Source organism: Cuculus canorus, chromosome 26 (genome assembly GCF_017976375.1).
Source record: "Cuculus canorus isolate bCucCan1 chromosome 26, bCucCan1.pri, whole genome shotgun sequence".
NCBI lineage: Eukaryota > Metazoa > Chordata > Aves > Cuculiformes > Cuculidae > Cuculus > Cuculus canorus.
This window is the reverse complement of record NC_071426.1, coordinates 183,702-194,997: the sequence shown is the minus strand read 5'-3', so window position 1 is coordinate 194,997 and position 11,296 is coordinate 183,702. Positions and strand designations below refer to the sequence as shown.

Sequence of the window (11,296 nt, the reverse complement as noted above, 5' to 3'; positions counted from 1 at the left end):
GGGGGGGGGAGGAACCGCGACCGGTGCCGCCCCCTCCAGCCCTTCTCCGGGCGGAGCCACCGGGAACGGGGCTGGGAAAGTGAACGGGGCTGGAAACGGGGCTGGGAAAAGGTGGTGGGGGGTGGGTGTCACAGCGATGCTGAGCCGCCTGGGCGCTTTGCTGCAGCAGGCGGTGGAGACGGTGAGTGGGATGGGATGAAGGGGACACCGTGGGAAAGGGAGCCGGAGGGAGGATTCTATGCCCCCCCTTGACTCCCGCATCGCTGTGTGCAGCGGGAGCCCAGTCTAGACCTGCTGGAAGCCTTCACCGACCACTGGAAGGGCATCACTGGCTACTACCTGGAGGCTACGGGTGAGTGGGATGCGGGGAGGGGGTCCCCGTATCCTGGGATGGGGTTACTGTTCCCTAGGATGGGGCCTCATGGCATAGGAATAGTGGGAAGAGGGTCTCCGTATCCTAGGATGGAACCCTGTGGTGTGGGAATAGAGTCCTCACGCCCTGGAATGGGGTCCCCTATCCTAAGATGGGGTTACTGTGCTCTAGGTTGGGGCTTCGTGGCATAGGAATAGTGAGAAGATGGTCCCCGTGTTCTAGGATGGAACCCTGCAGTGTGGGAATGGGGTCCCCATGCCCTAGAGTGGGGTTTCTGTGCCCTAGGATGGGTCCCTGTGGTGTGGGAATAGGGTCCCTGTGGTGTGGAAAGAGGATTCCTATGCCCTAGGATGGGGTCCCATGGCTTGAGAATAGTGGAAAGGGGGTGCCTGTGTACTAGGATGGGGTTCTTGTGCCTTAGGATGGGGTCCCTGTGCCCTAGGATGGGGCCTCATGGTGTAGGAATAGTGAGAAGAGGGTCCTTATGTCCTCGGAGAGTGTCCCCGTATCCTAGGATGGGACCCTGTGGTATGGGAAGAAGGTCCCTGTAGCCTAAAACAGGGTCTCATGGCCTGGGAATAAGGTCCCTGTGCCCAGGGTAGGGGGTCCCTATGCCCTGGGACAGGACCCTCTGCAGCACCAGGGCACTGTGCCGCTGCCGTGCAGGGCTTGGGACACCCATTCCCATACCCCAACAGGACTTATCCAGCCAGATGCTCAGCTCTGACCCCCATCGACACAAACAGGGTCAGCACAGGAGGGTCTGGTAGGTGTAGATTCTCCTGAGAGCCTGGGACTGTCTGCAGGCTGGGGCACGTCCCTCTCCGGGAGCACTAAAACCAGGGCTTGGAGAACTTCAGCCCTTTCCCCAGCAGGATCTCTGTTGTTCCTGCTTGGCTCTCATTCCCCCCTCCCCTCCTGGGATGTGCGGGGGGGTCTCTGGGGCTGGCAGCACCCCACAGCCCACCAGGACAGCCGGCAGCTCCAACTGCAGCTCTGGGACGTCCGGTGGCTTCCAGGCCATGAGCGGAAGGAGCAGCCTCAAGTGCTGCTGGGACTCCATCCTCACATTGCCATCTAGCGTTATCCCTGCTAACGGCCGTGGAGGGGAATTCTGGGCCAGTACGGCTCAGGGTGCAGCCAGCGAGCACCCCACCTTTGTCCCCGAGCACCTCATCGAGCATGAGAATCATGAAATTGTAGAATCGTGGAATGGTTTGGGTTGGATGGGACCTCAAAGCCCACCCAGTTCCACCTCCGTGCCGTGGGCAGGGACACCTCCCACTGGACCAGGCTCCTCAAGTTCCCCTTCCTCTCTTTCTGAGCCCACCGGTGCCTTGGGGGGGGCCATTTCACAACCCCCAATTCCTGTATCCACAGATGAAAGCGTCTCTGCCAGACAGACAGACATCCCTTGGCACCTCAAGCAGATGCTGGACATCCTGGTGTATGAGGAGAAGCAGCATCCGGCAGGGGAAGCTGGCCCGTGCCTTGAGTACCTCCTGCAGCACAAGGTCCTGGAGACCCTCAGCACGCTGGGCAAGGCAGAGGTGGGTGTAGAGACACCGGAAAAGCTACGTTTGGGGGGGCTGAGCCCCCTGTGCTGCAGCACTCGCAACCTTTTCCAGCTCTTGTTTGGTTTCAATATGTGATGGGAACAAAGTGATGGGGATCAGCTTTGAGGAGAAGGACTTGGGGTGCTGGAGGATGAGAAGCTCAACATGAGCCGTTAAAGTGTGCTCACAGCCCAGAAACCAACCATGTCCTGGGCTGCATCCAGAGCAGTGGGACCAGCAGGGAGGAAGGGTATTATGCCCCTCTGCTCCGGTGGTTTAAAAAGTGGGTAGACGAGGTGCATGGGGACATGATTTAGTAGTTAGACAGGTATGGTTGGAGGTGATGATCTCTAAGGTCTTTTCCAACCTAATGATTCTATGACTGCCGGGTGACTCGACTGGGGGTGATTTACAGGGTAATCAGGTAGGACAACCAGGTAGACGATGCCTCTCTCTCTCTCCTTCCCCCAGTATCCCCCTGGGATGAGGCAGCAGGTCCTCCTCTTCTTCAGCCGGATGCTGGGGCAGATGCAGCACCCGCTCCTGCACTACCTCAACGTGCACCGGCCGGTGCAGGTGAGCCCCATGCCCGGGGGAGGGCGTGGACTGGGCTAGTGGGAGGCTGGTGATGCTGGTGGTGCCTGGGTTAGATGCCCAGCCAGGCAGGGTTAGGAGAGCAGCCCAGCATCCCTCTCCCTGCCCTGCCAGAAGCTGCTCCAGCTCAGCGGTGACCGCCTGGGTTCTGGCACCGAGAAGGAGGAGGTGCAGTTCACAGCCATCCTCTGCACGAAGATCAAGCAGGATCCCACCCTGCTGGCATACATCCTAGAGGTGAGCAGGATCTGGGCATTCTGATCCTGGTGGGATCACCTGTGGGGTTTGGCTCTTTTAATTGAGCTTTCCCGGGTGCTTTGCATCTCCATCTCCACCTCAAACTCCTCCAGGTGAGTGGAGGGAAGGTGGAAGCTACAATGCTTTGCTGTTCCTCTTCCTCTGCAGGGCAAGAGCATCCTGAATGGGAGGAGAACCCAGGAGCTGCCGGCCAGCCCTGTGGAAGAGGGCGCAGAGCATCCTCCCAACACCTCTGCCTGCTCCCCCTGCGCTGAACCCTCCCCACCACGGAGGGACATCAACCTCATCACGTCCTTGGTGGGGCTGTGCAAGAGCAAGGTAAGATGAGAAGGTTGGCAAGGAGGGGCCGGTGAGTGCTGCTGGTTGCATGACACCACCTCTCTCCCCCTACGCCTCCTCCTCCTCCTAACAGAAGAGCAGGGTCGCACTGAAGGCTCGGGAGAACCTGCTCTCCATCGTTGGGCTTGCCGAGGAGGCGGCTGCCGCCTGCCTGGTGCATGGCAGCACCCTGTGCCAGCTGCTCACGGAGCATCTCTGTGACCTCTACAACACCATCCCCACCAGCACCGACCCCACAGATGTCCTTGCCTTGGAGAAGGCCAGCTGGAGGTAAGGTGGGTTCTGGGCAGGGTTGGTCCCCACCAAGGCTTTGCCGCAGCCCTGTATCCTCTACCCCATGCAGGTTGCAGGGTGATGCTGTGGGTAATGGGGTTTTCCTGGGCAAGGAGAACCTGGCTGCCTTCTTCAGCTGGCTGGACTACCTCGAGGAGTTGGTGATGGGCGCTCAGCCGGTAAGGGAAGCGTAGCTGGTGCTACAGAGCACATCACAGTCCTGCCCGTGCCGCAGCTCAACCTCTGCCATCACCCACAGGTCATGGCTGATGCCATCACCCAGACTGTGGAGGAGAAGTTCTTCCAGGGCATCCTGCAGCCGCAGCTCCTGCAGATGTGAGTGTCTGAGACCCGAGGCAGCAGCTGGGCGAGAGTTTCTCTATCAAGGATCCCCTTAGGGCCAAGATCATAGAATCATAGAATAGTTAGAGTTGGAAGGGACGTTAAAGATCATCTAGTTCCAAACCCCCCCTGCCATGGGCAGGGACACCTCCCACTGGATCAGGGGCTCCAAGCACCATCCAACCTGACCTTGAACACCTCCAGGGATGGGGCAGCCACAGCTTCCCTGGGCAACATGCTCCATTGTCTCACCACTCTCATGGTGAAGAAATTCTTCCTAATGTCCAGTCTAAACCTGCTGGCCATACTGCTTTTGATGCAGGGATTGATGGGGTTCCCTTTGCCTGCATCTCCTTTTTCCCCACCATGAGAACATAGAATCCCTAAGTTGGAAAAGACCTTTGAGATCAAGTCCAACCGTACTTGTCTACTAAACCAGATCCCTAAACACCATCCACCCATCTTTTAAACCCCTCCTGAGATAGGGACTCCACCACCTCCCTGGGCAGCTGTTCTACTGCTTGATGACCCTTTCAGTGAAGAATATTTTGTCAATGTCCAACCTGAATCTGCCCTGGTGCAACTTGAGGCCATTCCCTCTCATCCTATGCTGCTCCCTCACAGCATCCCACCCTTTCCCCGGCAGGTCCGAGCTCACTGTCCTCAGCGCCACGGCCATGCTGACGGGCACAGTGCGGCAGATCAGTGCTCCTCCCCTGCTCCATCGCCTCGTGTTCTTTCTGCTGGGGCCTGACCGGCACCCTGAGACCCCAGGAGATGCCTCCCACCCTCTGCGCACCCAGCTCATCAACCGCTGCAACCACCTCTCCGATGAGGTGAGCCCCATCCTGGGAAGGAGGACCCCGGTGGAGGGCTGTGCTGGGGGTCTCATCCTGCTTTCCATGGTGCAGATCAGCCTGGCCAGCCTGCGGCTCTTTGAGGAGCTCCTGCAGAAACCCCACGAGCACGTAGCGCACAGTCTGGTGCTGAGGAACCTGGAGATGAGGGGCTACCTGCAGCGCGGGCCCCTCGTGCACGATGAACGCGGAGCCCCTGAGACAGACCCCGACGAGGACGGGTTGTGAGCACAGGGGGCCAGGGCAGGGTGAGGAGGCAACCCCATTGCTGACCACCTGGCTGATGGCCCTGCTCTGGTCCCACAGGGATCTTGAGGAGGATCCCTATTTCACCGATGGATTCCCAGATGCCAGCTTTGGGATGTCGCAAAAGCCTCCGGTGGGATCGGCCCCATCAGGGAAGGGGCAAGTGAGCGAGGTGGTCAGCAGGTAGGGATTTGCATGGGCTGCTGCAGCATGGGGGGGCTGCATCCCCCTCCCCGTCCATCTCTTTCTTCCAGCTTCCTCTGCTTGGTCCCTGAGGAGGCAAAGACCTCTTTGTGTATGGAAGGAGGTGGCTATGACACCTATGTGCATGACGCTCTGGGCATGGTGAGTGGCTAGGGGATTCCTCATCCCTGGTGGTGCTGGTCCTGCTCTGGTTCTTGCCTATCATCACCTCCCTGTCCCTCCCCCCCCAGGTCCAGGCATGCCGTGCCAGCACTGCCCCGTGGGGGTGGCCCTCAGCCCCCCAACCCCTCGATATCTGCCACCCTGAAGCTGCGTTTTATGAGGGCCACTTCCTCAAGGTGCTGTTTGACCGCATGGGACGGATCCTGGACCAGGTACAGAGGTGGCCGGTTGGGACATTGGGGACATACCCAGGTCCCCACCATACTCTCCCCTTCCCCTTGGCATTGCTAGGGCTAGGATTTTCCCCATGGAAAGGCTTTCTAGACTGGCACGGCCTTTATCTTGCCTTGGGGATGGTTGAACAGAGGATGCTTTGGCTCGCCATGGTTCTTGCCAGAGCTGGAGACACAGAGCAGAGGGTGGGAAGCCTTTTCCAGGCTCTGGAACCCCCATAAGTGGGGTAAAGTGGCCAAGAGCATCAGCGGCATTTTGCGGGTGACAGCCTCAGGTCCCCACCATGGGGTGCTGGAGCTGTTCCAGCTCCATCAGAGCATCCTCCCTGTCCCAGCCCTACAGCCTGAACCTGCAGGTGACCTCAGTGCTGTCCCGTCTGGCCGCCTTCCCCCATCCCCACCTCCATGAGTACCTGCTGGACCCCTACCTCAACCTGGCACCCGGCTGCCGCTCGCTCTTCTCCATCCTCGTCAGGGTAAAGTCATCTTTCTGGGGGCTGGGGAGGGGGACATCCCCTCAAAACAGGGTCTGATTCTTCTTCCCCCTGCAGGTGATCGGGGAGCTGATGCAGCGGCTCCAGCGAGTGCCCCAATTCAAGGCCAAGCTGCTCCTGGTGCGCCAGCAGCTCATGGGGTTGGTGCCTGGAGAGCAGTAAGTGTTGGGGTGGTGTCACAGGATCGTAGAATGATAGAATCGTTTGAGTTGGAAGGGACCTCAAAGCCTATCCAGTCCCACCCCTTGCCATGGGCAGGGACACCTCCCCCTGGATCAGGGGCTCCAAGCCCCATCTAACCTGGCCTTGAACACCTCCAGGGATGAGGCAACCACAGCTTCTTTGGGCAACCTGGGCCAGGGCCTCCCCACCCTCACAGGACAACATTTCTCCCTAAGATCTCATCTCAATCTCCCCTCTTTCAGCTTCAAACCGTTCCCCCTCATCCTGTCCCTGCCCTCCCTGATCAAGAGCCCCTCCTCATCTTTCCTGGAGCCCCTTTCAGCACTGGAAGCTGCTCTAAGATCTCCTCGGAGCCTTCTCTTCTCCAGGCTGAACCCCAACGCTAAGCCTACTCTCTACCCCAACTCTACGGGAGGTGCTCCAGCCCTCTGATCATCCTTGTAGCCTCCTCTGGAGCCGTTCCAACGGGACACAGTTGGCTTTCTGGGCTGTGAGCGCACATTGCCGGCTCGTGTTGAGCTTCTCATCAATCATCAGCAATAAGTTGGGGCAATACATCCCCTTTGACATGTTACCCCACGGACCCCCCTGTTGCTCTTCTCCCTGCAGGATGGACCACACGATGCTCTTCAAGGGAGTGGTGGTGCTGGAGGAGTTCTGCAAGGAGCTGGCTGCCATTGCCTTGGTGAAGGGACCACCGGAGAGCCCCCCCTGAGCTGTGGCTCCCTGGCCAAGCGCCCCCGCTTTGGCTGGGCTGCGGTGGCCACAACCCATATGCTAGTGGCTCGCTTGGACTGACATGTCCCCAAGAGCCAGGTATGGTGGTGGCACCCCAAGAAGGACACGTCGCAGACGCCGGCGAGGAGGAAGAAGAGGCACAGAGTCCTTCACCACCACCATCTTGGCCAACCTAGAGGTGATGCCGCCTCCCCGGTGCAGCCCCTTTGGGTGCTGCGTTAATTCCTGGGTGGTGGGTTCCTGCTCCCCCTGCCCCGAGCTGCCACCAACCTCAAGCAGGATTGGTTTGGCAATAATGGGGTGCATGGGCACGGCCTTGTCCTCTCCTGTGTGGGGCAACGCCACCTCCTTGCTGCAATAACTCGATCATCAGTGGTGCTGGGGTGTAGGGTGCACGTGTGTGTGTGTGTTTGTGGCTCCCTGGCAAGGACAGTGCACCCCAAAACCCCGCACAGTCCCTGGGTGATGGGATCCTGCTCCAATAAAGCTCAGCACCACACCCTGCGCCCCTGCCATCTCTACTGCACCCTCAAACCCAAGCACCACCACTCCTCTCTCCACCTTCAACTGCAGCAACATGGGTGCAAGAAGCAGCAGCTGCGTTTATTTCTGCTCAGCACTCCCACGCCATGACACAGCACCCCCAAGTATCATCTCCTGGGGTGGGGTGCAAATAGCAATGCACACACGACCCCTGTGTTCCAGCTGGCTCCCCCTCCAAGCCCAAATTCGGGGTTCCCCCCTCAATTAGCTGCGAACGGGCACCGTAGCCGCAGCACAGAGCCGCTGCAGGATGCAGCCCCTCAGGCTCTCTTCCTCCACATGCCACCAGGAGAAAGCGGGGCCACGCAGCTCGGGGGGTGTATCCCGGGGGCTGCCAGGGGGAATGCTGAGCAGGACGTTGAAGCAGATCCCGTCAGACCCCCCAGGTCCCCGAGCCCGGTGCTGCAGACCCAGCAGCCCCAGGGGTCCCGGGTGGGGGTCTGGGCGCAGGCAATCCCGCAGCAGCCGCAGCACGGGCAGGCGCAGCCCCCTGCGCAGCTCAGCTGGGGATGTGCCACAAGCCACCACAGGCAAGTGGGGGGGCTCAGCAGTGGCCAGCAGCACCCAAAGGTCCCCGGCATCGTTGGCAAAGGTCACCAGGAGCCGTAAGCAGATTAAGGCGCAGGGCAGTTCCTGCGGCAGTGTCGGCGGGTGCGGGGCGCTGCGGCGGTAACGGATGGCGAGGTCCAGCAAGGGCAGGATGTCCAGGGCTCGCAGCGGCAGCGCACAGGGGTCCCCAGCCCACCAAGTCGCCTGCAGGGACTCAGCATCAGCCGCCTCCAGGGTCTTCAGGGTCCCACCTGCGGGCAGAGAGGCAGCAATGTCCTGGCACACAGGTGGCAGGGGACAGCAGGACCCTGTCTCCAGGCTGGCAGCAGATGCTGATGCTCATTATTGGGCTGGCAGAGAGTGTAGATGCCCATTATTGGGCTGGGAGAGGATGCCGATGCTCATTATTGGGCTGGCAGAGTGCCAATGCCCATTATTGGGCTGGGAGGGGATGCCAATGCCAATTATTGGGCTGCAGAGTGCCAATGCCCATTATTGGGCTGGGAGGGGATGCTGATGCCCATTATTGGGCTGGCAGAGAGTGCCGACGCCCTTTACTGGGCTAGGAGGGGATGACGATGCCCTGGCACAAAGGTGGCAAGGGACACCAATAGCTGGCACAGGGCTGGCTGGGGATGTTAAAGCACATCGTGGGGCTGCCAGGAGATGCTAAAGCCCTGGCAGAAGGCTGGCAAGGGACAATATTGCCCTGGCACAAAGGTGGCAGGGGACACCAATGCCCGGGCACAGGGGTGGCAAGGGACAATGATGCCCTGGCTCAGGGCTGGCAAAGCCCATCCTGGGGCTGGCAGGGGATGCACTAGGTGTGCTGTATCCTTCCCACCCCACTTCCAAGCACCCAAGCATGCAGGCACGCACCAGTGGGGCATGCAAGGAAGACAAAGCGGATCCAGGCAGGTCCCCTCTCCTCCAGCGCCAGCAAGGTGATGGGGTCACACTCTAGCCCGGATTCCTCCTTCACCTCTCGCTGCATGGCAGCCACAATGCCCTCATTGGGCTCCATCCTGCCGGCGGGCAGGTACCACTTCCCGCGGCACTCGGGTTTGGCCTCTTGCACCAGCAGCACCCTCTCCTGTGGGCACCGAGAGGGCTCGCATGGGCACCGGGTGCCACCACAGCAGGGGTCCCGCGGGGGGCTACCTCACCTCCTTGTCGAAAAGCACAGCCAGGACAACGTAGCAGGCGTTCTTCCCCAGGTGGACGGAGCCGGGGGATTGGAGGGGACCCTCCAAGCTGCTCCCCACATCCCAGCCTCCACCACCAAGCACCGCATCCAGCTCCGCCACCGGAATCTCACCCATGGGAGTGGGGGTCCCGCAGCCTGGATGGGGGTGGGGGGCACCTACTTAGGGGGTAGCGGGGTTTTGGGGTGGGGAGGGCACTCCCCAAACGTGCAGACAGGGTGATAAGGAGCGCCAGTGCTGGCGGTGAGGGAGGGGATCTGGTGAATGCGGGGTGCTTGGGGAGGTGCAATGCAAGAAGGGGTCCCCCAGGGGTTGTGGGGTGCTGGGGGGGAAAGGCTTGCTGGACTGGGGGAGGGCGAGCGGGGTGTAAGAGGGGAAGGGTCTGCTGGGCTGGGAGGAGGCGTAGGAAGGGAAGAGCTCAGTGGCCTTGGCGATGCAAGGAGGGGTGCAGTAGGGGAAGGGTCTGCTGGACTGGAGGACCCCCAGCGGGGCGCAGGAGGGCAAGGGCTGGCTCGACTGGAGCGCGTAGGATGGGAAATAGTAAAGGAAGGGGTCAGGGGGCTTGGGGAGGCGCGGGGGGGTGCGGTAGTGGAAAGGCTTGCTGGATTGCGGGAGGCATGGGGGGGCACAGTAAGGGAAGGGTTGGCTGGATTGCAGGGAGTAGAGGGGGCTGTAAGGAAAGAGCTCGCTGGATTTGGGGATGCAGGGGGGGCTGTGGTAGAGGAAAGGCTGGCTGGACTGCAGGACGCAAGGGAAAGCGAAAGAAGTGAAGGGTTTGCTGGATTGGAGGAGATATGGGGGAAAGGGTTTGCTGGATTGGGGAACGCTGGGTGGAAAGGGGCGGCTAGACTGGGGGATACTGGGGGAGAAGGGCTGGCTAGACTGGGGGATGCCCAGGGTGGGGTAAAAGGGGTCACCAAGCTGTGGGGTGCCCGGTGGGGTGGCCCATGGGGAGCGATCGCAGGGTTGTGGGGGCCAGGGCGTGCTGGATTGCAGGGTGCTATAGGGGAAGGGCCGGTCGGAATATGGAGCGCAGAGCGGGAACGGTGTCGGGGAGCCGGGGGGTGAGGGGGGCTGCAGGGCGCAAGGCTGCGGAGGACGCAGAGGGGTGCAGGGCTGCAGGGTGCAGTGGGAGAAGGGGCTGCAGGGCTGTAGAGTGCACACAGGGTGCAGAGGCAGAGAGGGGAAGTGGGTGAGGGTTTGCGGGGTGCAACGGGCAAAGGTTTGGGGTGCAGGGTGCAAGAGGGGAATAGACTAGGGTGCAGTGTGCAAGGGAGAAGGGTTTGAGGGGGTTACAGGGTGCAATAAGGGAAAGGTTTGGGATGCAGGGTGCAATAACAGAATGGATTGGGGGCTACAGGATGCAATGGGGAAGGGTTTGGGGTGGAGGGTGCAGCAGAGAAGGCTTTAGAAGCTTAGGGTGCAACGAGGAAGGGTTTGGGGTGCAGAGTGTAATTAGGGAAGGGTTTGGGGTACAGGGTGCTACAAGGGAATGGATTTGGGGGCTGCAGGGTGCAATGGGGAAAACTGGGGCTTTGAGTGCAATAAGGGAATGTCTTAGGGTGCAGCAGGGAAATGTTTAGGAGGATGCAGGCTGCAATGGGGAAGGGCTTGGGGTGCAGGGTGCAATAAGGGAATGGCTTGGGGGGGCTGAGGGTGCAACGCGGAAGAGTCTGGGGTGCAGCAGTGAAGGGATTGTGACACAGGGTGCAATGGGAGAGGTTTGGGGTGCAAGGCAGGGTTTGGGGATGCAGCTAGGAATGGTTTGAGGTGCAGTGGGGAGGGGGTTATGGCACAATGGGCAGGGTTTGGGGTGCAATGGGGAGGGATTTAGGGAGAAACAGGGCAGGGTTTGGGGTGCAATAGCAGGACTCGGGGGGTGCAGTGGGGCAGGGTTTGAGGTGCAGGGCAAGGCTCGGGGCGCAGTGGCAGGGTTTGGGGCGCAGGAAAAGCTTCCGGCTGCAAGGAAATAGCTACGAGCGCCCGCCGCCCCTCCCCCTAACCCCGCCCCCGCATGCGCGAAGCGCTCACCGCATCCCGAGTCTCCGTGCACCGCCCCCGCCCGCTTCCTCACTCCCCATTGGCTGAGCCGCGCACCTCCTCGCTCCCCATTGGCTGATCTCGCCGCCGCGCCCTCGCGTGGCTGA

General features: G+C 60.7%; 2 protein-coding genes across 3 annotated transcripts; one reads left to right on the top strand and one right to left on the bottom strand.

Moving 5' to 3' along the window:
* Window positions 1-51: 51 nt before the first annotated feature.
* FHIP2B (FHF complex subunit HOOK interacting protein 2B) lies at window positions 52-7,323 on the top strand. The gene is made up of 17 exons (XM_009571455.2): window positions 52-181; window positions 274-352; window positions 1,754-1,923; window positions 2,401-2,505; window positions 2,638-2,760; window positions 2,929-3,099; window positions 3,194-3,390; window positions 3,464-3,572; window positions 3,653-3,729; window positions 4,382-4,571; window positions 4,647-4,816; window positions 4,899-5,021; window positions 5,093-5,183; window positions 5,273-5,416; window positions 5,773-5,913; window positions 5,989-6,089; window positions 6,724-7,323. Exons 1-17 carry the CDS (start codon window positions 137-139, stop codon window positions 6,827-6,829), a joined length of 2,142 nt encoding a protein of 713 aa, XP_009569750.2. The 5' UTR covers window positions 52-136; the 3' UTR covers window positions 6,830-7,323.
* A 125-nt stretch (window positions 7,324-7,448) lies between these two features.
* Window positions 7,449-9,759, bottom strand: NUDT18 (nudix hydrolase 18). 2 transcript variants are annotated; one of them, XM_054088888.1, is made up of 3 exons: window positions 9,111-9,759; window positions 8,824-8,932; window positions 7,449-8,195 (listed from the first exon to the last, which is right to left on the bottom strand). In XM_054088888.1, the coding sequence occupies exons 1-3, from the start codon at window positions 9,264-9,266 to the stop codon at window positions 7,600-7,602; spliced, it is 861 nt and encodes a 286-aa protein (XP_053944863.1). In that variant the 5' UTR covers window positions 9,267-9,759; the 3' UTR covers window positions 7,449-7,599. The 2 variants fall into 2 exon arrangements, with proteins under 2 accessions (XP_053944863.1, XP_009569749.2); XM_009571454.2 differs by having other exon boundaries at window positions 8,824-9,037; window positions 9,111-9,712.
* Window positions 9,760-11,296: the final 1,537 nt, after the last annotated feature.